Source organism: Opisthocomus hoazin, chromosome 4, assembly GCF_030867145.1.
Source record: "Opisthocomus hoazin isolate bOpiHoa1 chromosome 4, bOpiHoa1.hap1, whole genome shotgun sequence".
NCBI lineage: Eukaryota > Metazoa > Chordata > Aves > Opisthocomiformes > Opisthocomidae > Opisthocomus > Opisthocomus hoazin.
The window spans coordinates 3946828-3973898 of NC_134417.1; the positions used below are offsets into that span (position 1 = coordinate 3946828).

The window sequence follows — 27071 nt, forward strand, 5'->3', positions numbered from 1 at the left end:
CTGTGCTAAGATTCAACTGGAAAGTGGTGAAGTCAGCAACACAAAGCATTACCTAAGGAAGCTCGGATCGTCAATGAAAATGTCGACAATGTCACGCTCGCATGCTTGGTAAAGGACTGCAGACATACATCGAACAGGGCGGTTACTGAAAGCAGCTTTAATCTAAAGCTCTTTCTTTATCTTCTCCTTCCAAGGGTTGCAAGCTATCCAGCCTGACACGAAACTGAACAGACAAGAGCCATTTATGAAAAACGGAGTTTATAAAACACCAAATCATGTCTCTATAAATAGATGTCATTATGAAGGACTACCAAACATTGAGAACAATGTCTTACTCTCACAATCCCTAAGCAGTTTACGTATTATTGCCCCACCAACATCCCACTGGCATGCTGATGCAAAACAGCGTGTTGCTAGCTAGTACACCTCCCCTCCTAAATTTACTTACAAAGCAGGGCACAATATCCAAGATGTAAGACACAGGACCAGAGATTTCAATCAGTTTAGCTTTTCTCTTCATGAATGCCCCAAGAATAGCTTCCCGCCCTGCCATGAATTTGGTCTTGACATTATGCACAACAATACGTGTAATTTCTGGCTTGCAAGCTGCATAAACAGCTGTAGCTCTCCTCTGGGCTGCGTCTGCTAGTTTGATCAGAAAAATCCCATGATACCCACTCCACTTGCCAGCCTGAACAGCACCCTTCTTGCAAGTCACAAATCAAGCTTGCTTCTTGCAAACAATCACCAACACTTGCTTGAATATAGCAGTCCGGGTACACAAATTATTCCAAAAAATGAACACACAAACAGTGTTCCTCAGCTCTTTCAGTGTTCTCAAATTCCAGCAACATTTTATTAACTGGAGGTGGATTATTTGGAGAGCTTAATCACTACTCTGTTTAATCAACTCTGGCAAACACAAACCAGCCAGCCCCAAACCATGGAAATTCGCTTGTGCCTGGGTTGCTGAAGGAAAGCCAGATGCTGGTTGCAGGAAGCAGGGAAGAGACCCCCACAAATTAACCCACAAAATCAACACCTTTATTCAGTCACACAGCACAGAAGCTAACAGGAGAAAGCTGGTTTTGTTCAAAGTTTGTGCTGCTGCCGCTGCAGAATTCTTAGTCTTTCAGGAGAGGAACGAGCATTCCTGTTATTCCTGCTGCTCCCGAGAGGTGTGGGTACATGTGCCACTGCAAACACCTTCCGAGGAGCTCGGAAGCAGCTTCTCCGTAACACACGCTTCCTAACGCAGCCTTACGCCTGCAGAAAGATGCCCACCCACCCCATCCCTAAACTGCTCGAAGGGCAGCTCCACAGTCAGCAGAGGAACCTGCTGTGCAGAGGTGGCTGCCGCACTGTACCTTGGTTTTCTCTTCTTCCCTTTGCAGGTTGAAGCAGAAAAGGGTGCAATAGAAGTAAATAAATCAACTACAGCAAAAAAAGCTAAAATTGGTGACTAGAATTTCCTACATACCTTGCTCCTAAGGAATTTTAATCTAAAATGCTTAAGGTCTTAGCTAGCTAGCCATTATCCTTCAGTATTCTTAGCCTACTTCGCAACAGCACCAACAGGCAAAACAAAGCCCTTTGTGTAAGAATCTGTGTCCATCTTCTAGGAAACCACAAGTGTAGCAGCCTAAATTATAAACATCCTAAACCCACTCTGATCCTCCTCAGCAGAGCCTGCGGAGTTATCATTATGTTAATCTCCCAATAATCTTTCATCATGCTGACCTGTCATTTAGTGACCTGCTTCTTCTCCACTGTAACCAAGGTCACCTGGACTCCTGGCAGGTGCCTTTTCAAGCAGCACCTCCTGCCACAGCAACAGGCAGAAGGAAAATCACCTTGCCTTTAGAAAAGCTTCAGAACGCCAACACGAATCTTTTCATTTTTGCTTTAGTTCTTAATTCCAAGAGCTGGACAAAAGGCTTCTTTTCTATGAAAATGTGAGGGTGGTCAGTGATGGCTCTTAGTTACATACGAAATTTGTACGTTGAACAGCTGAAGGCTTTGCTTCGTTACTCTAAAGTTCTGAACAAGTGTTTTCAGTTTTTGAAGAGACATGCAACTCCTGCTACTGTCTTAAAAACTTAGGAAGGCAGCAGTCGAAATATCACAAGAGAAAAAGCCTTCTATTTTCAGCAGTGTCTGAAATAGAGATACTAGTTTCCTCAGTTCAGTAACTTATCCAAAGCATCCAAGAATACATCAACCTTCCAAGGACAGAGGCAGTTGTTCAGCGTGGTAAGACTCCTTCAGTCTCCAAACGGTATTTCTGAGGCAGGGTGTATCTGCAGGACGTCCAGCTTCGAGCTAAGAGCATTATCTTCCTTCCCTCTCTACGCCAAATCCCACAATGCGGCTGAACACAAATCCACAATTCATCAGGAACACAGAGTACAGAAAAAACACATTTCAGGTTCCCCTCTTCACTCATTCAGAACAAGATCTCACACACAGACACACAAATAAATGAATCAGAGCATTGTGGGGTTTTAAAAGCAGAACACAGGTTTATTTACAATCAAGTTCTTATGGGCAGCTGAATAAATAAAAACTTTGCCCCATATACTCTAATTCCCCTCTGCAGAAAGTGTCTGAACAAAACGCTAGGTTAGAGAGATGCCTGTTGTGGTGGCTGCCCCCTAATCCAGCCCCTCCAAAGAACACACTTCCTTAGTAAAACACTATGAGGAAAGAAGAAAATAAAGTGCAAATAAAAAGGCAATAAAACGCTGGTGGCTTGTCTTGAGGCCCAGACGATGTGGAAAGGTTTGACTGGATCAAGTCATGCCAGGTAACTCACACCCAGCCACACCACGGTTTTGGATGCTTCAACAGGGACAGAGCCAAGACGCTGCTCTGTAGCAGAGAGAGGGCTCCAGCGCAAACAGGAATATTGCACGTGTGCTCAAGAAGGGGGCAAGTGGCCTGGAACTGCCAGCACCAAAACAATGGATTTGGGATTTAACCCCGCTGCTCCCCTGTGTTCTACTGACAGCCGCCAGGACAGGATGGATGAACAGAAAAAGGGACCAAACACCTATATTCTGGTACCGACATCACAGTATGCCTACACTCCTTATCACAGCAGCACAGCAGAAGTTGAACTTCTCTCTCCTCGCACCCAGTAACCAAACTGCTTGTGGAATAAAAAGATTAAAAGTCTCCTCTTCTGTGATACCCAAGCTGCTGAAGGGCATTTTAACAAAAGGGTGCAGAAGTCCTGAGGAACGGACCGTTTCCCTACAGACAGATGAAACTGACACAAAGAGTTCTCCCGACAGCGCTGGAGAACCTGTGTCAGGATCAGAGCAGATCTGAATTGAGCTGGTAACTCAACGGCAGAGCTGCCAGAGCCACGGGAGACTCTCTTGAAAAGCTGTTCCAACACTTCAGACTGCCTAGGACCTGTCCACTTTCCAAGATCTTCTCACCCCAAGCCTGAACTAGGCCACAAGAACAGGACACAGGAGACAGGACACGTATTAAGTCAGCATACACAGTAACTTCTTCCCAACATCTCCACCTCAGAAGTGCTGTAGATACATTTGTGTGACAGGGTATTTGGCACAGCTGTCTGGTGAGGAATCCCGCTAGTTATCTTCAGCTCCACTTGGTGCATAGATACCGCATGTAAAGGCAGGACTAAGTGGCATTTGCCACCCAGAACAGCCAATCCCTTGCTGAGTCCGAGTGCCACAGCGTAGTTATGGCCATAAGAAGTCTCTGACTCAGGCTCCTTCTCCATTGCTTTTGAACTTTCCTCTGGAAAGTGAAGCCCATGCGCTTGTTAACATCCCCGCTCCGGACGGATCTGGGCTTGGGTCTCCATTCTGTTCAGCCACGGACCAGTACCACCACACACAGAGGCGCTGGACGCTCTGCCTTTCACCCGCCGGCCAGTCAGAACTCAGACCACAGGACAGCCTTGTTGCCTTTGTCCACACTCACCACGTGGGCACCCGCTGGCGACCACGCGACTGCATTGATAGAAGAACTGAAATGGAAGCCAGGTGTAAGTTTACAAAAAAGCTGAATTCCACAACAGCACTTAACATCGGAATGAAATTCTATAGTAGTCTGACTATCAGAGAAAAAGCACCTTCTCAGCTCTCGAGAGATTCCTGCTTTTAATGAGCCTGAGATAGTTTCTTCAGATACAATTCTAATGAAGTACACTTAAAGTATCTCAGTTTCAGAAGTTGAACAATAACAAACCTAACCTTATTTCAATCTAGAGAATACTGTCGTGAATCCACAAATAATCCGCGTATTAAAAATTCTCATGCACCAATATAAGTTGCAAAGCTGTACGACCACAATTCTTTCATGGCTCAGCAAGATTCACAACCCAGATCCCTGCTTCAGACTGTATGGCCGGCTTCCCCTCACCTGTGATGCTTCGCAAGCGTCCGTTCCAATTTCCCAGTGAGCACATTCCAAATGTAGAGGGCCCCATCAGCTGAACCCGCAGCCACATAGTTACCGTCAGGGCTATGAGATCAGAGAAGGTGCAGCAGGCAGAGAGCAATTTTAAAGTCAGCAAAGTACCAGCACACATCATCACTCCACCCGCAACTTCCTAAGCAAGCAACTTGGCATTGAACAGGCTTTTAAGCTAACACTAAAAGGTGAAAGCACTTTGAAATCAGAAAGTTTCCAAGACATTGGATCAACATTTACATATGTACTCTGTCTTGACCAAGAGGTAGCCTTGGGCAAATCACAAACTCTGCCCCAGTTTTTCTAGCTGTAAATGGGGACAATGCAGCCAAGCATCACGCATCACTCACTTTCACTGGGGAAAGTTTTATCCGGATATCTTGCTTATATCTGACCTTACCTGAACACAACTCTTGTCCAGTCAGAGCCACATTTGAATCCCTGCGCACTGAAAAGTTAAAATCAGATAATTGTAAAGTCCTTTGTAAGAAGATGGACTTCCAGGTTCTCACTAAAGAGCACGGTAAGGATTTCTAAATGGTTTGGCATAAGCTCCAGTAACCCTTAATCACAATTTGCATTTCTCTCACACCCTCCCCTCAATTGCATCTGAAGAAATTCTTTCCTTTAGGCCAAAGACTTCTAAGCCAAGCTATCTTTTCTAAAGAGGCAAATGAAAAGATCCACCAGAGCAGATCCTCGCTGTCAGGCTCCAGAGAAGTTTGGTGCCCGTGCAGGGAAAAAGTTAGGAGACTGCTCTGTCCAAGGAGACACTGAAAAACACTCCAACACTGAGGGCAATCCAAAGGTCTGAAATGTGTAATGTTCTTGTGGAGAACACACTCACCTGAACGTCTGCTTCACAGCAGCAACCCGCAGATCAATGATCTTTAATAGATCATCTCGGGAGCAGGTCAAAAGCTCTGTTCGCTCTGAGTTCAGATCCAGAGCTGTGATTCTCCCAAGCAGCTCCAGTTCTTTTACTATGCTTTCAGTCCTAAGAATAGAAAAAAAAAAAAAAAGGAGGGAAAGAAAATAGTAAACCAGAATCCAGAAGCCAAACCACTGCGTCAAAAAACTTTGACTCGTCCCAATGTGGAAGAACAAGAGAAAAAGGATTACTGGCTTATTCTCACATTTCGATTCTTTCTCAAGCTAGATCTCACTTTGTGGATAACACTTCCAGCCAATAGTTAGATACTACCTTACTCACCCCCCCACCCCCCAAAAAAAACCTAGGTAACATCTGGAATGGCAAGTACTGACCAATGCAAAATATTTACAAGAAAGCAGACTGCCTTTCCAGAAAGGAAAGGGCATCCCTTCTCCCACAAAAAAAATCCCAAACCCAAACCAAACAGTAATAACAGTCGTAACAAAAGTCTCTTTCAATGGCCTTCTGCAACTCTTGTAACAGTCTCATTAACTTCCAGTCTCATGAAGAAAAGTTCCATAGTTCAGATTATACTCAGGCAGCAATCCCATAACCACTCCTACACTACAAATTCTCTTACAATAGTTTTACCTGATGTCCCAGAAACGGATTTTCTTATCAAAATGTCCACTCATTACACATTGCTCGGTACACACGATGTCGTTGCAGCTAGATCCTGCAAACACTGTTTTTATACCTGAAAAGGATAAACCAATGGTGACACACTGAAATTTACACTGTGCAAGCTGATGAAAACAGAGACAGAAAATAGTCACTATGCCACACAAACACACACATAGTGGCCACACAGAGCAGTGTCCAAGGAGTGCCACAGGGCAGACAAACTCTGTCTTAGAATAATCCTGACTTAAGTCTTCAACAACCTCTCTGCCCTTCTCAATCGCCTTTGCTGTGGCTTATATCCCTTTAAACGCTTCCATAACAGCTGCTTTACTTCCACTTCATATTTAGACAGCTATAATTTGCTACTGCTAAACAACATGAAACTGCCTCCTTGACCTATGTTTGTGGTCCAGGTATCAAGGTATCTTGGCTTCTCCCTCAGTGCAAGCAGGTTTAAGAGCCATCAATAGGAAAAAAGCCAAGGAAATAAGGTGTTTCTCCCAGAGAAAAGTCTGGATCCTAGCATTTCCTTCATTTGAGATGTAGAAATTTCTGGTACATTTCCAAGAGACGTTTCCATCCAACTTGGGGTTAAAAACTCTGACCTGGTTCCAAGTTTTTAGTGGAAGACTAAAATACCCACCCCCATACCGGTAAACAAAGAAGGCTCACAGAACGCAGCTGCTGTTCGTGTAATAGCATTAACAGTGCTTCCTGCACACACTTGATTTCTTATTCTTATTTCAGGTAACAGGCAGAAAGAATCCAATTACTTGCGTAACAACAGAAGATGGCATGGCTGCTAGTTTTTGCTTTTTCAGACTAGCAAGATGATGAAACAATCTGGCTGATGTCCTACTTCCATTTACATTCAGTAGAAGCACAGAAAGACAGAAGTCAGGTTTCCTTACAAACTTTGCTGCGGAGGTCCCAGAGCTTGAGGGTCCGGTCATGACTTCCCGAAACAATGCGTGCATTGTCCAGCAAGAACTTGGCCGACAGAACTTTACCACTGTGACCTGTCAGGGTGTGCTGAGGACGAGAGATTTATATGGTAAAACTGCACAGTTCCACTTACTCCCTTTCCTCCTAGCTTACTAGTTCTGCTATTTAATAATTCAAATACAAGCTCAAATCATAATTGGCTTACCTACTGCACTGCCTGGAGGAAAAAAAAAATCTATTATAGTTAAACAGAGCTTAACACAGGGTAGGAGTGTTCAGCACCACAGAGTTCAGCCTGAAGCTGGGAGACACAGGTCACCTTTGGCTGCAGTTTCTCTAGCTACTCGGGGAACCTGCAAGCTCTGTTCCTCAACACTCCACACACCTATGTTTCACGGACAGATGGCAACTGCAACACAGCCTTGCAGAAGCAATGAGGAGAACAGGCTAACGCATGCTGAAAGTAGAAATCGTGCCTTCAGGTTTTTATAATGAGCTTCTCTCAAGAATACAACAGGGTAGTCTCAAATGTTGCCACATCCTCAAGCCTGAAAGCTGAGACAACCAGAGGTTTCAGAAAAACTCCCTGCAGCAGTTTCTGCAAATGCAGGGGGAGGCTCTGTGAGGCTAAGAACATGAACCACATTCACTTCAAACTGCTGAATATTTACATACTAAATCACAAAACAGATAATGACTGACTGAAGCAAGAACTGTGAAAAGCAAGAGAGAAATCTTTGCTATATAGTTAGGTTTTTTAAAAAAATACTCAAAGGACTATCAAATTACAAAGCAATCTGGGCTTGGGAAATACAAAAGAAAAACCCTTAAGAATGGAAAGGAATGAGAGCAAAGTTTGGAAAAAAGCAAACTTGATACACAACACAAACTCTGAAAGAATGAATCACCCCATAAAGACCACTTCGTCTTAAGAAAGGCCACAAACTCCAGAGAGAAGGATGTAAACTTTCCCTCTGCATCTCTCTCCTGCTCCTCCTGCACAGTCATTACGTACAGGTATTTGCTTTAAGTGGGGAGCTTGTGGCAAAATTTACTGCGATTTCAGCTTCAGTGCCTCCAGCTCATGTGCAAGCCATGACCAATCTGTACCACACGCACTTGAAACGAAGAATGCACTATTTTACCTCAGCACTGAATGCACTCACCCAAAGCTGGTAGTGAGCCAGGACACCAAAAAATTACAGGAAGATACTGTGAAGCCAGGATGTTTGCAGGGATAACTCACTTTTTTTTGTAGTGAGTAATCTACAGTCTGCTAAACTTTTATTCACTATAATTCATATCCAATAGTAGGTTTTGCAGCCAAGCAGAAGCTGCAAAAGAACTAGTATTCTTCACTTTCCTAAATGAGACCTGACATCTCCACACTGAGAACTACACAGTGAATTACAACACAATTGTAGGTTATAACTGACACATGAAATGTCAGAAGATTCACAACATCGAAGTAGCATCTTCCTCATATAAAAAGTTGAGAAAAAGTGTACATAGGAAGGAGAAAATAAAACCTCTCAAAGCTGAAAAGCAACTTCTGGCCACTCAAAGGTGAATCCTTCTTCAAACTAGAGCTAAGTGTTGGAGAAGAATGTGAGCACAAAGGAGTTGGGAGAAGAGAAGGAATCTCTCAAAGAACGTTTAGACTGAAGGCAAGCACTTTTAGGCTCACTACCTTTAACAGCTTGGCAAGGGACTCCTTTTCAAGAATGCTGCTCCTGACTTGAAACAAAAATCCCTCTCTGTCTCCTGCAAACCCTTCTTCAACAGTCCTTTCCTTGGACTGAGGCTAACACATTGAACTATTCCTCCATAAACCGTAAGAAGCATTTAAATTTCCCCAAAAGGGGATTTTAGGTCTTGCTGTGAAGACCTTTAAGAGAAATAAAGATCCTGTTAACAGAAATAACCATTGAAAGCATCTGTAAATGCCCAACTTTCAAAACTGTCATGTCCCCATTAGACAAAACTGGAAATACAAGGCAGAAACAGCCCGAGCACTGCTTTGCCTTCAAGCGACTCACCCGTAATCGATTGTCATCAACCGTCCAGATTCTGCTGGCAAAGTCATTTGAAGCTGCTAAGAGGTAAGAACCCTGTGAACACAAGATTAATTTAAAACTACTTCTGCAAGTCAAGATGCAAATTAAACTCAAAACTATTTCCAGTAAATTATTAAAACCATATTAGTGATATATTGGTAAGGGGAAAAAAACAAAACCAACAACACAGTAGCATATACCAATAAGGAAAGCTAGTGTAACAACTTTCAAAAAGGCTATCGCGTTTTCTTCTCAAAATATGACAGTGCTTTGTAGAATTATGACTACAGATAAAAGGAGTAACAATAACCAGACCAGAGCGGACATTTGTCCTTCCCTTCTGCTGCAGTGAGGAAACAGGTTCTAGTTTACCCTCATCTACTGCAGGTTTTTTCCCCCTCTGACTTTTCACAGGGAAAAAGCCCTGTGTCATCTACTACCACTGCTTAGATAGGCCTCAGAGTGGAATTGGCCCAATTCTTGCAATTTTTATTACAATTCTAGCATTTTAAAAGGAGATGCCAAAAAATAAATCTGTCCAAGGAGAGAGCAATTGACCTGTTCATGGCTTTAGGCTTAGGGCTCTTCCAAGTCATCCATAGCAGAGAGTGTAAACGTGATCCACAAGGCTCATGCTTACACTGCTATCCATCTCAACAGACCTTCCTCAATCCTTAAAGCTCATTAGCATCTCACCTCAGGCAGTTCTCACCTCAAATGTGTTCAAGCAGCTTGCCAAAATCAGAACTAGTTTCTCCTGCTGATTAACAGCGCCAGCAAGCCTCTGATGTGCTGGTCAGTGTCCAAAGGAAGGATCCTTTTGGGCGTGTATCAATAAAGTTTAGCACATAGAATCACCAAATGGAAGAAATTATGCCAGCTTTGCTCTACTGTCTATACAGTAAAGCACTGTGTCATGGGAGAGGTCTCAGCAGAAAAGTCAGATCACACATCCAGCTACAACAATCCAGACCCCAAACTCCTTCAAGTCAGACTGTCGGACGCTGATCCCAGTCATGTCTCCGATACTTCAGGTTAACATGAACTGAACACGCCCCAAGCTGTCAGCAAACACTCTGCCAGCCACATCATTACTGTGCTGTGACTGGTGAGAAACTGCTGGGAGAAAAGGTCATGGAAGTGCAAGTCTCAGGATAATCAGACCTTTTACTATTCATCACAGACCTCAGCATAGCACATAGGGAAAGAAACTTCACAGAAATCAAGCCTCAGTGTATTTGCTTCTTTTGAGCTGTTATGACAGCTTTAGTGGGAAGCTGAAGACTAATTTCTTACATTCAAAAAAGCCTAGTGTATTTTACTGCAATTTTATCGTAATAACCCATAATAGCCAATGTCTGAGCTACATATCATCTTCTGAATTGTAAACCAAAGATGAAAATTACAGACTGTAGCATATCAAATAAAGATCTTTTGTACCATTTTTAACTATTTGAAGTTACTCTCATAAGTATTTTAACTCATTTCTTGGGTAACTTTTCAAAATGTTAGAATGGAGATTGATAGCAGAGCACAACATAATTCAATTAATTTATTCCCAATCACAAACAGCAGATATTGCACTGATACTCACAGCACTATCAAATTCTATGCTTGTAATCCCAGCATTACTACCAGAGAGGGAACCTTTGGGCTCACACCTATCTGCACAGAGAAAGACAAACGAAACTTAAGCAAAGGATTATAGAACAGAAACCGACACAAAGTAAACTATAATATGAGTTTGTTTAGCGTCCCACCATACCCCAGAGCAAGAAAGTTTACCTCCCAAGACTTCCCAAAGCTTAACCCTCCGGTCCATGCCTCCTGTCGCTAGTAACCGGGAACCAGGGCTGAACTGCACTGCATTCACCTCCCCATCATGTGCATCCTGAGGAGGGGGAGGAACAGAACAGCCACCCAAAATGGAATTAGCAAAGACCCAAAAAACCACAGATTAGAAAGCTATAGAACTTCAAGGTCATACAGAACCACAGTTGTAGATCTTTCAGTAGTATATAGGAAACAAAGCCGCAGATTAAAACTCTACAATGGTTGACAGTGTACAAACAGAACAAAAAGGCTCATCCTTATCTAAAGGAAAAAACAAAAGCACAAAGAAAAACAGTAGCAAAGACTCAACAGTGATAAACTGCCAGAAGCCTTACAGTGATTCGTAAGTTAAAAGCCTTGTCTTATAAAGCCTAAATTTACACCAGAAAAAAATTAAGGAAAGGACAGGACAAAAACCAGTAACAGGCGATATATTGTAGAAGGAAACTAACTTTTCATTTCTCCATCTAGAGCCAGCCACGGAACATGATCTAATCAGTTCACACAACCACAGAACACTGAAGTCAGGCTTGAGTTAGGAAAGTCTGCTAGAAAACAGCATAACAGATTAACTGCATTCATTTAGTGTATTGGTGATAATGCTACTTTATATTAGTGATTAAGTAGTACCAGGACAGTTGCGACAGCACCTTCTCTCACAGAGAACTTGGGCTTAAGCTGTGGTTCCTATCTGCAGGCGCAGCGACACCCCTGCTTTCTCACAGCTTAACGTTTTGAAGCTGGTGTTGGCCACCTAATAGTCATTCTGAACCTTTTAAAAACTATGAGAATTTTAAGCTTCCTTCCTTTTTTTACCCCTGCTAATGTCAGAGCTTTATACTACTTACCCACACAGCACCAGTACCACATTCTTAATTCATTTTCTGCATTCCCTTTTAAGGATTTTCATTAACTGCTCTTTCAAAATCAGTTTTTCTTGAAACTTGTATTTTTCTGGAACTCGTTGCTTGAACTTGGTCTGCCAGCTCATATTTAGGGGTCATCACATTTCATATCTGATCTTTCTAGAAGTGCAGGAAAGCCATTCAGAACAAAACCGGTCAAAGGTCTTGCCTAGACACTATGCCCAAGAATGCCAGCTGAAGCAGCTGCCCTCTCCACCTTCCAAAGACTGTTCTACTCATCTCTCCCGAAGTAAGCCCGGTCTGCTCCATGTATCTGCCAAATCCCTGGCACAGAGTGCTTGCATTCATTCCTGGAATGCTCTGCTGGACCTAGACACATCCTCACACTCCACCTGGGCTCCAAACACAGGAACTAAAACATAACATAGATCATCTCCAGAAGGAACATACGGATTCCCACAAAATGAGTAGGGACTTGTTCCTTCTAGTAGTGCAGCGCTAACCATACATCACTTCCACACTGCCACAGTCCGACAGGCTTACTACTGCAGCTCTTCCTACTCCTGTGGCAAGACAGGAAATTGGAACAGGGTGGCACAGTATACTGTGGTTTGCCCCTCCATATTGGGAAGACAGGGTCCACTGCTCTTGGAAGTTCAAATGACACTACAGAAGATCAAGAGAAAGGTGAAAACATAACCTCTCATGTGGTTCTTGAAAACCTCACACATATAGCTTTGCAATACCTTTTATGATGAAATGAGCCAGGATTATACCTGTCGATCAACTGTGCTTGCTGCACATAGCCAGAGGAGGAGAGAGGCTGCAACACACACTGCAGCCATGAACATCTCCTCTGATGCTCCCCATTGAAGCCAGCTCCAGACTGTCACCAAAGTTATGACTCGATTCTCACTTCAGATAACATTGCTACTCCCTCCACCCCATGATTTCCACTACAGAAGACGGTAACAGAGCAGTCTAGGAATGCACAAGCCTTCATGCTGCAATGAGCCACTCTGTTACTCTGGATGAAAAAAATAAGTAATGTTATATCCATGAAATATCCACATAAAGCATTGGAGTGCCTGAGAAAGCTCAAGAGGAACATTCAAACAAGCAGCTGCGTTACAAGACAATTTACCACGGTATCTTTCATTCAGAAGGCAATGCCCCTCACAGAAATCTAAGTTTGGCCTTGTGAGGCCAAAACAACACATGAAGGAGGTCTCAGCTTGAAAACTTCAGATCACACACAATAAATGAAGACACCCCACTACCACAAGCTCCTCTTAACCAGTTCTGTTGGACTACACTCAGTGCCACAACTCCCTTCACTGTGGAGAACTGGAACTGAATTAATCCCCAACTGTCAGCAATCTCTTCCTCCATCATAGCTCTACTACGGCATGACAGAACGAGGACTGCTGGGAGCCAAGAGGGTAATGGAGTGCAATTCCCCTGTGCCCTCAGACCTTTTACTAGTCATCATCGACCTCAGCAAGACAGACATCAAGCACACTGGCTCTGAGGAGCATTTGGGCTAAGAATTAAGCAGTATGAACTATGGTACCAAATCAAGAATTCCTTCTTGTTTGGCAGTGTTAACGGAAGGAGGTTCAGGAGATCAGTTCCCACACAGACAGGATTCCTCCTAAGGCAGTAAAAGGAATGGCAGAACCGGGAATTCCTTTTATACTTACAAAGACACATATGGCAGTAGTGGGCACTCTCACTTCTTTACTGGCACCTGGATGTGGCTCTACATTATCCTGGGGAGCAGGGAACGAGGACAAAGAACGCCTCCTGAGATGAAACAAAGTAGAAATATTTTAAAAGGAGAAGTGAATGCTGTTTCTCTTGAGTTCATCCAGATCGGTACCTGTCACTCAGCTACACTGCACAGTGACTAAAAAAACGGGGCAAGGAGTTTTTAACTTTCTTTTATCCCATCTTTCTAAAACTACATTTGTCATATAACACTACATCCAGTTGTGGCTTTACCTATTTCATAGTATGCCAGATAAGTTACCTGAACTGATTACTGACCTCATTTTGGAGCACTTTGTTTTAACAGGAAAGAGAAACATGGGAATGGCTGCAGCTGAGTTCAGCTGGAAACACCACAACTCCATCATTATGTCTAGGGAGACTCAACTCTATTGCAACGCTATATCCCAGGCAGCAAAATGCTCCATTCAAAAGCTCAGGCTGCACCATTTAAGCAAAGACCGTCCAGCTAATGCAGAACTTGACTTAGAAGGACTGGCTCCACTCTGGATACCAGGCACAGAACCCAACGACTTATTTTAAGTAACCCTATTAGAGGGGCAAAGTGCAGTGGAAAGTAAGAGCAAACCCCGTGAATTCTCTCCACAAAGAGGGGCTCATTGCCTCTCTAACTGTAGACAGTTTCTAGCCAGTGTTATCATGATATTTCAAATCTAAGCAGGATAATGCAGCTGGGTTCCATGTTACTTCAACGGAATACATGCTGGACTAAGAGCGGATAACGTTTTCACCTGGCAGCATCAGAAGATTGATGTCCCAAAAGGGGAGACTCAGACAGACTGGAGGGAAAGGTCAGAGGTCAGCACACGGCAAGATGGAAGAAACAGGAAGTTGAGGAGAACAAAAAAAGAAAAAAAAAAGAAAGGCAGAAGCTAGAAGAAAGCCTGAAATTATGTTTGTATTCCCTGCATCACCAAGATTTTGGTGTACATTGAAACCAATATACAAAACAAAGAGGTGAAAGTGTTCTAACCTACCCAAAGATATTAGTGATAGAGTCCAGAAGGCCTCCAGCTGGCTGGGAGAGTCGCTTACTGAAGGAGGGGAGGACAGGTTTAAACCTTGTGAATAGCTTCTCCACATAAAGATCAATACAAACACATTTCATAGCGACAAGTCTCTGGAAAGACTCCCTCCCCTGCAGACCCAGTCCGAAGACAGAAAACACCAGAGGCACGCATCAGTTCAAAAGTCACCAGTAACTACAACTCGGAACATCATTTGTGAGTGAAGTTTCTTCAGTTTCCCTCAACCTCCACCCTGTGAATTACTGGGTTTAGCTACAACCGTCTGCCAAGTCTGAAGTTTCAACCAAATTAATCCATGCTTTCATGTAACTACCTCTTACTTTCCACTCACTGCAATTTTAGAGGAAGAAAACGATGCATTTAAGCTAGGTGAAGCTATTTTCAGCATTTCTGCTAAATCAATAAATGTCGGTAACACTCCCAGCATTGTTCCAACTCTTCCATCCCTTGTGCTTCCTCAATGACATGACACAAAAATCTCTCAGTCTACAAACCTCGATGTTCGGCTGACAGCTCGCACTGGAGATGTTTCCTCAGCTGTGTCAGAGGTTTCATCTGCAAGCACTTCAATATCATCATCCCTGCTGAAATGAGAGAAAACACTTTGTTTTCAATCAGCCAGAGCTTCCTATGGAAGCCACCCACTGATGAACTGAGCAGATGACGGTGTTCCGGGGTCTGTCGGTGTCTGCACCCAACCTGCATCTGGGTTTTCTCAGCTGTAGTAACATGCAGGTAGATCCAGACTACACAGACACTGATCCAGCTGTCACTGCTTGAGATACTACATTCACCATACAACATCCAAAACCAAGTACATGCAGAACCTAAATCTCAGTTTTTTCTTTCCAGCTGACACCTACACTCTTCACTGACAAGAGGGTTCAGTTTCCTCCCTCCCCCCATATTTATGTCGACGGGCACCCTTTCCAGATTGTCTTTATTACAGGCATTATATTTCAGCTTGCAGCACTACACACAGCAGCATAAGGATCTATCACATCTGAGCAAGATTTTGCTACAGAGTGAACTGTATTTGTTGGAATAATTACAGAACAGCAAAACCATGAGTTCTTGCAAGCCCAAATATAGGTGATATCCTATTTTCACAGCACCTTTTTTGCTGTTCCAAAACTAGGAAGGTATTGAAAAAATGCACAAGTGTTTGAATTTTCCTTCTTCATCCACACACATATTTGGATACTTTCTCTACTGTTGTACTTCGGGTGCTGCTCCAGTAAGTACAGGGGATGCTTTGGTACACTTCATTAAAGTGTTGGTGTACAACTGCACAGAAGTGTGAGGTTCCAGTACATATACCATGAACTAAACTACTCAGCTAATGCGAAAAGGTTTTTCCTTATTAGTCATCACGGGCTCTGACAGTGTAGTATTTTTTCCTCCAGTGATGATTTTTCCTCCACAGCTGATTTTGCAGGACAAACTATTTTTAAACACACTCTACCAATCTGATGCCATTTGACTGAACAGGAAGCTTAAATTCATCATTTAAAGTAGGAATAAACCAATTCCTGACACCAGATAACACTCATCTGCAAAAGAATTGAAGACGATGGCACCGTTTTTAATCCCTCATTTCAGAATATAGCTGTACTTTAAGTTCTAAGATTTTGCAGGACAGTATATATGAAAAGGCTATGGAAAATATATACTCTGACAGGATCAGGGTGATGTTTCAATAAAACACTATCAAGTTCTGCTGATATTTCTTTTTTAAAATCTAAAGTTTGAGTTATTAAAACTGTATGTAGCAAAAAAAATTCCATGTTAACATTATTTTCGAAGTGAATATAAACAGCGGGCATAATCCTTGAAATGGTGCAATTTTCTCCTTCAGTAAGCAGCACATTTATACAACACAAATGCTCTACAATTACAAAATCAGAAAGAAGTAATCAAAAACATCTGTGAAGCAGAATTTGAGACATTTACAGAAGTAATTATTTTCTATTTTTTTTTTTTTTAAACAGGCTTCTTCATAACTTCAGTGTCTTGTATCAAATTACTCACGAAACACCAAGACCACCATTCCCACCGCAACAGGAAGTAAAATATTCAAGCTGTTGCAATACAGCTGCTTCTGAGCTCAGGTCTAAGATAAGAAGGTCTCAGTTTGGGTAACGAAGACAAAGAAGCTTAGAGGGAAAGTGGCCACAGACATTACACGTGGATTTCCCCTCTCAGTGCAACATTATTTATTGAAGAGTTTAATATTCTAAGATATTCCACATGTGTTTACATCAAATAACGTGGACAAAAGGGATATCACTGTTCTTACGAGCTGGGAAGACTGTCCTCCGGCTTGGAACTGTCCGCTGGCCTGTGACACAGAGCTCAGCAGTGATCCTGTCATGGAGAGTCACACCTCAACAAGCTGTACCTACAGGTACTCAAGTACCTGTTCCTACAGGAAATCCTTGATCATAGCTATTTGTAGTCTAACACTTAAAAATGTTGGCATCTCAGGACTATACTGCTCCATGATTAGAGAACTTCTGTAAGATCAAAGGCACCACATGACAGATGTTTTTATGCTGAGATAATGCTTCACCTTGTGAACTGTTCTTAGCACTTTCAGTCCAAGCATCTATTTTCAGTCATAACAGAGCTCCATCTTCTGGAAGTTCAGCTAGGGAGAGTTACTGTACATTTTTGACTCTGCACCAAAATTTAAACACTCCTTTACATCACCAAATTTAGAAGTAAGAGATATTATTTATCATGCATCTGTATGAAATTGAAGCATGAAGTTATGAAGGAGACCCTGTAAATCAATCAAGACTGCTTACGGTTCAACAGGCAGGGGTTCTTTGGCAGCTTCTGCTAGCTCCTTCTGCAGCCTCGCTTGTCGTCTCCTGAGATGAGGAAAAGAAGGTTATTTAAAAAAAAAAAACCAAAACCAAACAACAAACTTCCTTAATCCAATTCCAAAGGTTACCCTTGCATAGTTTTGAAGGGCTTCATAAGATTTCAAAATAAATCAGACCACTGCTCTAATTTTATCCTGCGTTTCAAAATACTCAGTGCATTTTTCTTACTGCGAATAGCAAAGGACAAGATCAACTGAGTGAGGCATAAGGTGAAGTGCACCTACAGCCCTTTATGACCCACAAGAATGTGGATTTGTGCAAAGTGCAAAAACTTGAAAAAATAATGATTATGTTAGTAAAGATAATACAAAACTGCCAAGTACTACGAGACTTGTCTTACAATTCTTAGTCTCCAAGTATTGTTAGTTGGCATGTAAGCTGAAACAATTCAGAAGAAAAATTACTATTTCACACAGGAAAAAAAGCACAAACTTATTTTTGCAAGTTATAGATAGTTCAGTCTCACGGCAGCTTCTCCTTTTAGCAGAATGCACAATACACTTAAATTGGTTACGTCAACAAAAGGATAAACTTGTAGTAGTATCAAGATGCAATACAAGCAAGAAAAGATCAAATCTAATACCAGCAGAAAAAAAAAAGTTTCTATCTGATATATGATTGTTAGGCCATAGTTAAATGTTGCTCAAGAAACAAAAGAACATGTTTTATTCATTTAAAAGACAGGAATGTTTTCACAAAGCATTCGTCTGTGTTGGCCAGAAGAAGGAACACAAAGTTCTGGACTCTCATTGTGTTGTGCAAGAATAGAGAGATCTCAGAGATCAAAACTAAATCTGGTTTTATCCTATGCACTCGTAAGTATCCAAAAAGTACACTGGGATGTAGTTTATCAAATAGAGGGCCTCAGTTTCACCTTGAATCCTTTTCATTTTCTGCATTCAAACGATTGGCTTCTTGTGCTTTCTCTGCCATCCAGCGTGAGACCAGCTCCTGGTTGTCTTCAGTAGTTTTCCTCAGCTTCTCCTCCAAGGCATTGAAGGTGATCTGGAGAGCATCATATTCATCTTTCAGTGTCTGATTAGCTCGCTCGAGATCCTGCAGTTTGCTACGCAATTCCTGGCACTCTGTTTCCAGTTCAGAGATCTTTTGCAAATACTCTGCAATCCTGGAACGGCAACAAAACATAGAAAACAATGAGGATCTCCTTTGGGACCTATACCATCCACCACTGAGCTATCTGTACAAAGCCTAACAAAGGAATTTTAGCCCACGGCTAGGACTCCTAGAGAATATTATAACATTAATAAGTAACTCAACCAGAAGTCTGGGTCTCATACCAATCACACAGATGCAACAGTTCCTACTCACTTTGCTTCATTCATCTGCATCTCTTTGTCCTTCTGCTGCATTTGGTTATTCAGATCAATTACAGACTGGGCCAACTAGGGAGAGGAGAAAATTACATTACAAACCGCAGGGATGCCAGCTGGATAACACACACTGAGCAGCAGCCAGTGCGAGCACAGACCAGTCTAACACCACAGGCAGGAGGTATACCTGTCAGGTCTTCTTTCACAGCTTTCTATACAGATCTGTCTACTGCCCCTGTCACACAGGTCATTAAATCAGGGAATCTACTTTCAAGTATGAGGGGTCAAAAAGTTGATGTCCTTTAACATCTCACTCCCTTCCCTCAAACCTTCAACATCTCACTCCCTTCCCTCAAAAAGTTTCTTTAATAAAGTCACATCAAACAGAATGCATATTAGGAAGAATTTTTTATTTTTTGAAGTCGTGGAAAAAAATCAATACAGAAACTAAAAACTGCCAAGTAAACAAACCTACACATGAGTACTAACAACCATGCAACAAATCTTCCTGTTACAGCCAGGACAGCCGTTACAGGAGACATGTAGCTCACATATTATAAGCACAGGTTTCACAAAGAGTTTTCCCACAAAGGAAGTTGCTGGTGGAGTCTCTGCAGCACAGAGGAAATAGACGGGCAGACGTCAACACTAACAAGCTGCTGCCACCAGCTCACAGCTACCCAGGCAGCAAGCAGCAGCAAGCCCCACAGCGTACAGAGCCTTGGCTGCTCAGGCAGAAGGAAGACAGAGGTTTGAGAAGGGCGCCTGCCCGGGCAGACGGCTTAGGATACCAGGTTGGAGGAAAAGAAGGAATTTTCACCGCTCTGACTAGTCAGTGCACATCTCCTGTAGCAAGCTGTCTCCCCTTTGAAAAGCTCAAAATTACTGATATTGGAGCTTCTCCACAACTCCAGTGAGGTGTGATCAATGGAGCATGAGAACATTTTCCAGGTCACTCCCACCTTCTCCCTATAAAAGTCTGCAGTACCATTCAGGTTACCAGCTTCTGGACTCATTCAATCCACTGCTGTGGTTTTTAAAAACCCAATTCTGCCAATGAAGCCTCCACATGCTCCCATTAAAAAAAAAAAAAAAAAAGAAAAAAAAAAGTGGCTTCTCCTCTCTTCCAGGCTCCCTACTGCACCTACACGGCAGAACCAGTACTCCCTTTTCAGTCTAACAGCACAGCACTTTCAGCCTTTGCTTGTGCTTGTTTATTTTGTCCATTCTTTTATAGCAGTGGTCCTGCAATGTGAGAGACACAAAGGAAACCATACACAGCCACCTATTCTCTCACTCATTCAAAGTCTTTTCAATGTCAAACTAGTGGTCATGTGCAGCTCTAAACTGGATCAATTCCTTTCTCCTCTAATAAATACAGTCAAAAAAACACTCATGAAACAAAATCAAGCACTTCTTAAAAATCATGTTATGCTGACAATGTATCTCTTATCTCCTGTCTGTCAGTTTTTAAAGACGAACCACCTCTGGTTTATTTTAATCATCAACATGGGAAACTTCAAAAAGGCTGCATGTGAAGTGAGGAAAAAATGATGATGAATAAGCTTGGTAAAGTTGAGGTCATGTTCACAAAGGGCCACGCACAGATCATGCAGAACACAAAAGAACTTTTCCTAACCTCGCCACGTTTCTTATGCAGCTCTGTCAGCTCCTCTTGATGCTTTATCTTCAGCTGTGCCAGTTCCTGCAACTGAGCATCATTCCATGTGCCATCATGTCCTGGACTGGAGTTTGAGAGAGAGGAAGAAGGGATGTCACAAACTAGAACCCAACTGCTCCTGTGCCTTTGACCAGTTTGTCTCAGGGCAAACTCCCTTGGATTTCCTATACTACATCAGAGATACAGATCATTCATAACAAACTAAACCACAGCTAGCTCCCCCACAACACACTTCTCGCCAACCAAAATGACATTATATAGTACTCAAAAATTAAACTTACTGAGGACTTACTTCACCTTTATGTACATTTCTAAAACAGAATTCAAACACAAATGAAAGATAACTAGCATTTGCTCGAATTTGCACGAAGGCAATTGAGTTTTATAAGTACATACTCCAAACTCTGGAAGAACTACAAATATTTTACCACCTCAAATTTGTTTTGGAGGGAGCTAGTGGACCTTGAAGATGCTCAGCTTTATAGTCCCAGGTGTTACAAGTCGCTTCTCCATTGTCTTAACTACCTTCTAGCCTCTTATTGTGTAAAGGTTTTGGGGTGTTTTTTAATCGGGTTTTACAACACAGCAGTACCGTGACATAATCTGGAATTTCTATACACCAGAACAACACACATACCACCCTCCAAACAACTATGATTGTAATGTTTATCACTTTTGTCTTTGAAAGCACAGAGACAGGAACAGAAACTATTTTTTTAAAAGCATATACACACATTACTCATCACACACACAGCCTTTGAGTGAGTTAGCAGCTATACTATAAATTACAGCTGTTAAAAATAATCATAGAATGGTTTGGGTTGGAAGGGACCTTAAAGATCATCTAGTTCCAACCCCCCTGCCATGAACAGGGACATCTTCCACTAGACCAGGTTAATAATTTTATTTAAAATTTGTAACAATAATTTTAAGTTGGTCATTTCTGCATCAGACAAACAGAACAAGGTAGTTGCAAGCATCTGTTTCTGCAGTCATTCTGCATTGTAACAGTCCAGTGGGAAACAGATAACGCATTCAGAAGCTGAAAGGTCTCCCAGCGATACCAGTAACCTTACACCCTTCTCAAAAAAACAGATGAAAAAACCAAACACACAACACTTCACTGAACTGATGCTGCACTAGAAGACACTGCATTTCCAAAACAGTGTCCACACAGACAGGAAGCCAAGTCCAGTGGTAATATCCAACACGTCCTATAACTCTGGCCATGCTCACATCTATAGCCAGAACTAGACACTTCTCCTTAGCCTTGAGCTAAGCAAAAGCTTTTTTCCTCAGCTATCTAGGATCAGGGAATTCATTCCGCTTCAAAAAACTCTCATATACTGAGGACAGTATCAGAGTTCATCTTAGTATTTAGTCTGAAGATGCTGTTTCTGTGCATTTCTTTTCATCCTTGTCTACTCGAGCCTCACCTCTTAGAGCAGTTGTTCAACCAGGATCAGATTCGCATAAACTAAAGATGGTTCAAGACAATGGCAGTCATCAGAAAGCTTTTGAGAACATTCACATGGGTGTTAACTACAGCCTGCTGGCCAAACGCTGATGTTTTGCCTTTAATTCCTGTAAAATCAGGACCACTTCTTTCCTTACTAGTAATAGTACACAATAGTCTTAACTATACTTATTTGTTGTATATCCCAATTAGACGTGCATTTACCGTTTGCATTACACAGTCAAAAGAAGCAGCAAATCCTACAGAAGCAGGAAATTCCGAGCTACCGCCCTGCCTTTTCTTCAGTTACACCAATAGCAGAACCCATCAGCCTTTACCTGCTGGGATTTACACGCTGTCCAGACAAAGGACACACTGCTCTCAAATGGCTTTGCTTTGAATTCAAACGCCAACAGAATGAGCAGCGTGACCTTTGTCTGTCCAGGTTAGAGAGGAAGTTTCCTGAAAAAAACCCTGCTAAAAGCAGGCAGAAGACACTTTCTTCTTAGCATATAGTCCTTATTTAAGAGTGACACTTCACAATCACAATTTTCTCCATTCTCCCCTTCTACGTGGTAACACAGACTGAAAGAAATTCAGCCGTTGGCTTCTCCCTGCAATGCTTACAAATTCAGACAATTTCAGGAGTCAGATGATAACCATTAGGCACTAATACCAGGCAAACATTATAAGCATTACAAGGCAGACCAGAAACAGAAGCGCATTCTGGTACACCTCCATACCTTGAGTTTGTGATAAATTGCGTCCAAAATTTGGTCAGATCTTTCTCACTGTATACTGTAAACATATTGCAACTTTATAACATGCTTAGAGTTGGTTGTAATTTATTTTTAGCTCAACAGATTGCCCAGCTTGTTTTATTCCAAGTTACTGTAGTAACCTAGAAGTTGTTTACGTAATGCATGACACAATGGTTTAGGTCACAGTACGCATGACAGACACCTGACTGACAGAAAAGGAATTTTAAATACCTGATCTCATGTCTGCTCTGCATGTCATATTTTTCTGCTTGAAGCTTATCAGCCAGCACAGCATGAAGGTCCGACTTCTCTAATAGCTTGTTATCTGAAAGGGCAAGAAGTGCAATTAAGAAGATAACCAAAAAGCAAAACCAGATTCCACCACGGCTACCAGCTAAGATCGACCTTTAATTATTCTGACACAACCAAACGCTATGTATGCCTCCACCACATTAGTGTGCACTCCTCTGATGTCAGCCGGCCAAGGCAGTATTCAGCACTAAGTCTAAGAATTCCTCATTAATCCAGACGCTGCACGGGGCCGGTCTTATGAAAGTTTGATAGGGAGGCTGCTCAAGTGTATGGCTATCTGCTAAAACACAAGGGGTTCAAAGCTCAGACTCTTTATTGGCCCTCAGCTGACAGCAGCAAGGAGAGCAGACCTGCCAGGGGACTGGTCGCAGCCAACACCGCACACAGCCCTGCTGAGGTCTGGCTGTTTTTCCCCCCTCGGCGTGTGGGCCAGCAGCGCTGGGTGACCATGAGGAAGAACTTCTTCCCTCTGAGGGTGACGGAGCCCTGGCCCAGGCTGCCCAGGGAGGTTGTGGAGTCTCCTTCTCTGGAGATATTCAAGACCTGCCTGGACAAGGTCCTGTGCAGCCTGCTCTAGGTGACCCTGCTTCGGCAGGGGGGTTGGACTAGATGACCCACACAGGTCCCTTCCAACCCCTACTATTCTGTGATTCTGTGACCCTCACTGCCATTCGCTCCTGTCACCGCTGAGGCAGGACAGGGACGGGCAAGCACGCGCCGGGTAGAAAGCGCTGGCCCCGGAATCGCTCCAAATTTAACAACAGACCACGAGCGTGGTCAATAGCACTGCTGTTCTCAACTCCACAAGCGTCTGAGCGGGAACTGCGCGCACAATTCAACAACTCGGTCTCTGTCCACAGCACAAACTCGCTGTAGCCTGTGAGGGAACGGAGAGCAGCAGCCGCTCGCTGCCCTTCAGCACGCGGAAACCCCGGCTTCCCTCAGCCCAGCTTCTCCCGGCTCTAGCAAACGCCTCCCAGCCAGCCCTCCAAGAGCGATGCCCGCCAGGCCTCGTGGGCCCTTCGCCACCGCCGTCCTCCCCCTCCCCGAAGGGGTGGGGGGAAGGAGCGCGCCCCGCGGCCCGCTCACACTGCCCGATGATCTCCTCGAAGGCCTGCCGCTGCAGCCGGTCCCGCCGCCGCAGCTCCGCCGCGATGTGCCGCTTCCAGGGCGGGAACCCGGCGGCGCGCAGCCCCGACGCCATCTCCGCGGCGCGGCGGGAAGGGGCAGCGGGGGCGGGCGGCCGAGGGGAGCGGGAGGCGGGCAGCAGCGCCGGGAGGCGGCGGGAGGCCGGGGCCGGGCGGCGGGGAGCGCCCTCCTCACAGCCCGGGCTCGGCCGGCGCGGCCCGCGGCCGCCGCCCCACGCCCGCCATGGCGCTGCGGCCGCGCTCTGTCAGGGGCCCTCGTTCCTCAGCGGCGCAGCGCGATGGCGACAGCGGCTGCCCCGCCACCGCCTGGCTCCGCCCCTCCCGTCCGCCCGCCCTCCGTCCGTCCCGCCCGCCTCCGGCGCCGCTGACCCCACCGCCCTCGCCGAGGTCGCACTGCGAGCGCGGAGTCGGCCGCCACCGCCGGGCGGGCAGGCAGGCGGATGGACGAACACCTTTCTGAGGAGAAGGGGGGGCCTCGCACGGCGCCATTTTGTGCCTCCTCCCGGAAGCGCGTCGCTGCGCTGCCGCCATCTTGAGAGCGGCGAGCTCCGCCGTCCAGCCCGTGCCGCCATCTTAGGAGGGCTCTGCCCGCCCCTGCAGAGGCGCATGCGCGGGGACCAGGTCGCCCCTCAGGCGGCTGCTCCGGGGGGCGTCGATCCCCTCTGGGCCGGGGTGGGTCGTTTGAGGCCTTGGATGCTCGGGCCCTTTGAGGCGACCCGAGAGGAGGTGAGGACGCCTGGCGCTGCGAGACCTCTCCCGGCTGAGGTCACCCGTCAGGGAGAAGCCCTGGCTGGCTCGCCGGAGGCTGCCTGGCTGGCCTTCCTCCCCTCTGCGGCTGAGGGGAGGACTGTGGGAATTCAGGTGGACCCAGAGAAGTTGACTTGATTAATACACGGTGTCTTATCAACCGATCAGAGTGCCATGCGTTCACTAGGGTCTTCTGATACTTCTAACTTTTAAAAGAGGGGGTAAAAGCACACACCGTTTCAGAAAGCATGGCTCATAATGTACATTACCTTCCCGAAAAGAACCAGAGGAGCTTTTGTAATGGTGTCACCTAGCAGAGCTGAGAAGTGTGTGGACACTTCCACGGAGCTTTGGTGAGCTGAATGACCGGTCCGTGACCAGCCCTGAGCCCAATGTTCATGCCTTCGCCTTTTTGAAGTAGGACTATTACTGGGAATGAACATTAAATATTTACTAAAAGCTATACAGCTAGCAGAACAGAGACCTGCGATACTCGGTGTTGGGTGTTTTTGTAGCCTTTCTCCCAAACCTCCCCCAGACGACGGCCCGCGGCTGCGGCAGGGCGTGCGAGGCATCGGCGCGAAGCTTCTCCGAGTGGCGCGGCTGTTCCGGGAGAAATGAAGTGCAGCTTGGAGGGGGGGTTAGATAGGATTACTTCGAAAAATTAATTGGAGCACAGCATAAACTCCAAGGGCAGCCTTCACTGCACTAGCGCATCCTGTCCAGTGTCATGAAGAAACCACGCGTTCCTCAGCAGATGTGAAAATCCATAACAGCTTGCTTCCTTGCTTTGCTTTTAACTGCTTAACTTAAGTAATGTGTTAGGTAACCATATTATTGTAATTTAATTTGAAACTGGGCTGGATTCATGAAGCTTTTTGTCTTGGGCTACCTAAATCATTTTGTTTTTCTTTTGAGTAAATGCATCAAGATGCAATTATTAAATTGTAACAGAATAAAACAGGTGATTCACTAGATTATTACACTGGAGGAGAGAGCGCTGCTGACTGAGATAATAGTTCATGCACAGCTCTGTCTTATCAAGTACACAATACACAAGGTTATGCATGTTCTCTACAAAACTAATTTGGCCGAGTGAGAGCACACAGCCCACTTTTTTCTGCTTATACATCATAAAATCAAATTAGATGTTTACAAACGTAAAATTACTTGTAACTGTAAGCTTAAGTCCTAATTCTACGGATACAGTTACTGAACTGATGAAGGGCAGTGCTGAGAGAAATTCATACTTGCAGATCTTCTTCTCTACACCTTAACCCTCTGCAGAGAAAGAGGAAACCAAACACAAAGCATGAGAAAAGGGAGAAGACAAAAACAGAGGGATCAGACTCAGTTACTCCTCCCCCGAGGCTTTCACCTTGCCCTTAATATATAATCAGCCCCAAAGTCTCTCACTACCTTTGAATCAACCACCTGCTTTCCTGCAGCCTCTACAACAAAAATCCTTCAGCTCATTTTTGAGAGCAGGCTTTTCTCACCAAAACTGGGAGAGAAAATAATTGTCTGCTATTTCTTTCAGCGCGGCAGGAAAATGAGTAAGTGTGAGCAGAAATGGCATGGAAAATAAAAAAAAAGAAAAAGTGTGTGCTCAAGCATTAGATAAATCACTGGAAACACTCTATGTGTTTTACTGTTTACAATAAGCGCTAGACTGTTCCAAGGGAAGGATTTCAATTAATTGAATCTTAGACAAATCACACTATGTTAAAGATGTACACCTTTCTGTAATCTATGATTTCCATAGTAGGCAGGATATCCTGATTTTGTTTTTTTTACAATACCTGCCAACGATGCTTTTTCCACTGCAATACAAAGTTCCTCTTTCTTCTTAAATTCAGCTTGAGCTTCTGGCAGTCTTTCCAGTAACACATGCCTGTTCCACGTCATCATCTGTCATCATCTGTCATCTTGCTCTCCTTTTATATCAACAAGAGTTACAAGAACATGTGATAAAATAGCTCATTCAGACTGCAAGTGGCTTATTTTTCCATTTGAAGCGCCTTCCTGCTACCACCATCATCAAAGTCTGCCAATTTGTTCAACAGCCTAACTGAGGAATAAAAGCTTAAGATAGCTAACAAATCTAATGATTTTCAGAAAACTCATACCGCAGTGAAAAAGTAAAATGTGTATGTCCAATGCGAGTATGTTGTATTCTACATCTACAGAAGCTGAAACTTTGCTTCCCAT

At 44.0% G+C, this 27071-nt stretch overlaps 1 protein-coding gene and 2 non-coding genes across 9 annotated transcripts; all 3 read right to left on the reverse strand.

Annotated features, from left to right (window-relative positions):
* Window positions 1–2502: 2502 nt before the first annotated feature.
* Window positions 2503–24246, reverse strand: ATG16L1 (autophagy related 16 like 1). Of its 7 annotated transcripts, none has more exons than XM_075417621.1 (19): window positions 24055–24245; window positions 22885–22978; window positions 20395–20500; window positions 18754–18827; window positions 18299–18550; window positions 17344–17409; window positions 15028–15114; window positions 14483–14539; window positions 14237–14284; window positions 13418–13520; window positions 10801–10906; window positions 10610–10680; window positions 8998–9069; window positions 6925–7045; window positions 5981–6086; window positions 5303–5452; window positions 4856–4903; window positions 4405–4506; window positions 2503–4009 (listed from the first exon to the last, which is right to left on the reverse strand). In XM_075417621.1, the coding sequence occupies exons 1-19, from the start codon at window positions 24167–24169 to the stop codon at window positions 3916–3918; spliced, it is 1872 nt and encodes a 623-aa protein (XP_075273736.1). In that variant the 5' UTR covers window positions 24170–24245; the 3' UTR covers window positions 2503–3915. The 7 variants fall into 7 exon arrangements, with proteins under 7 accessions (XP_075273736.1, XP_075273735.1, XP_075273738.1 ...); XM_075417620.1 differs by having other exon boundaries at window positions 15028–15117; XM_075417623.1 differs by lacking the exon at window positions 14237–14284 and having other exon boundaries at window positions 24055–24246.
* Window positions 9940–10201, reverse strand: LOC142361276 (small Cajal body-specific RNA 6). Its single transcript, XR_012763871.1, has one exon.
* LOC142361275 (small Cajal body-specific RNA 6) lies at window positions 12941–13211 on the reverse strand. The gene has a single exon (XR_012763870.1).
* Window positions 24247–27071: the final 2825 nt, after the last annotated feature.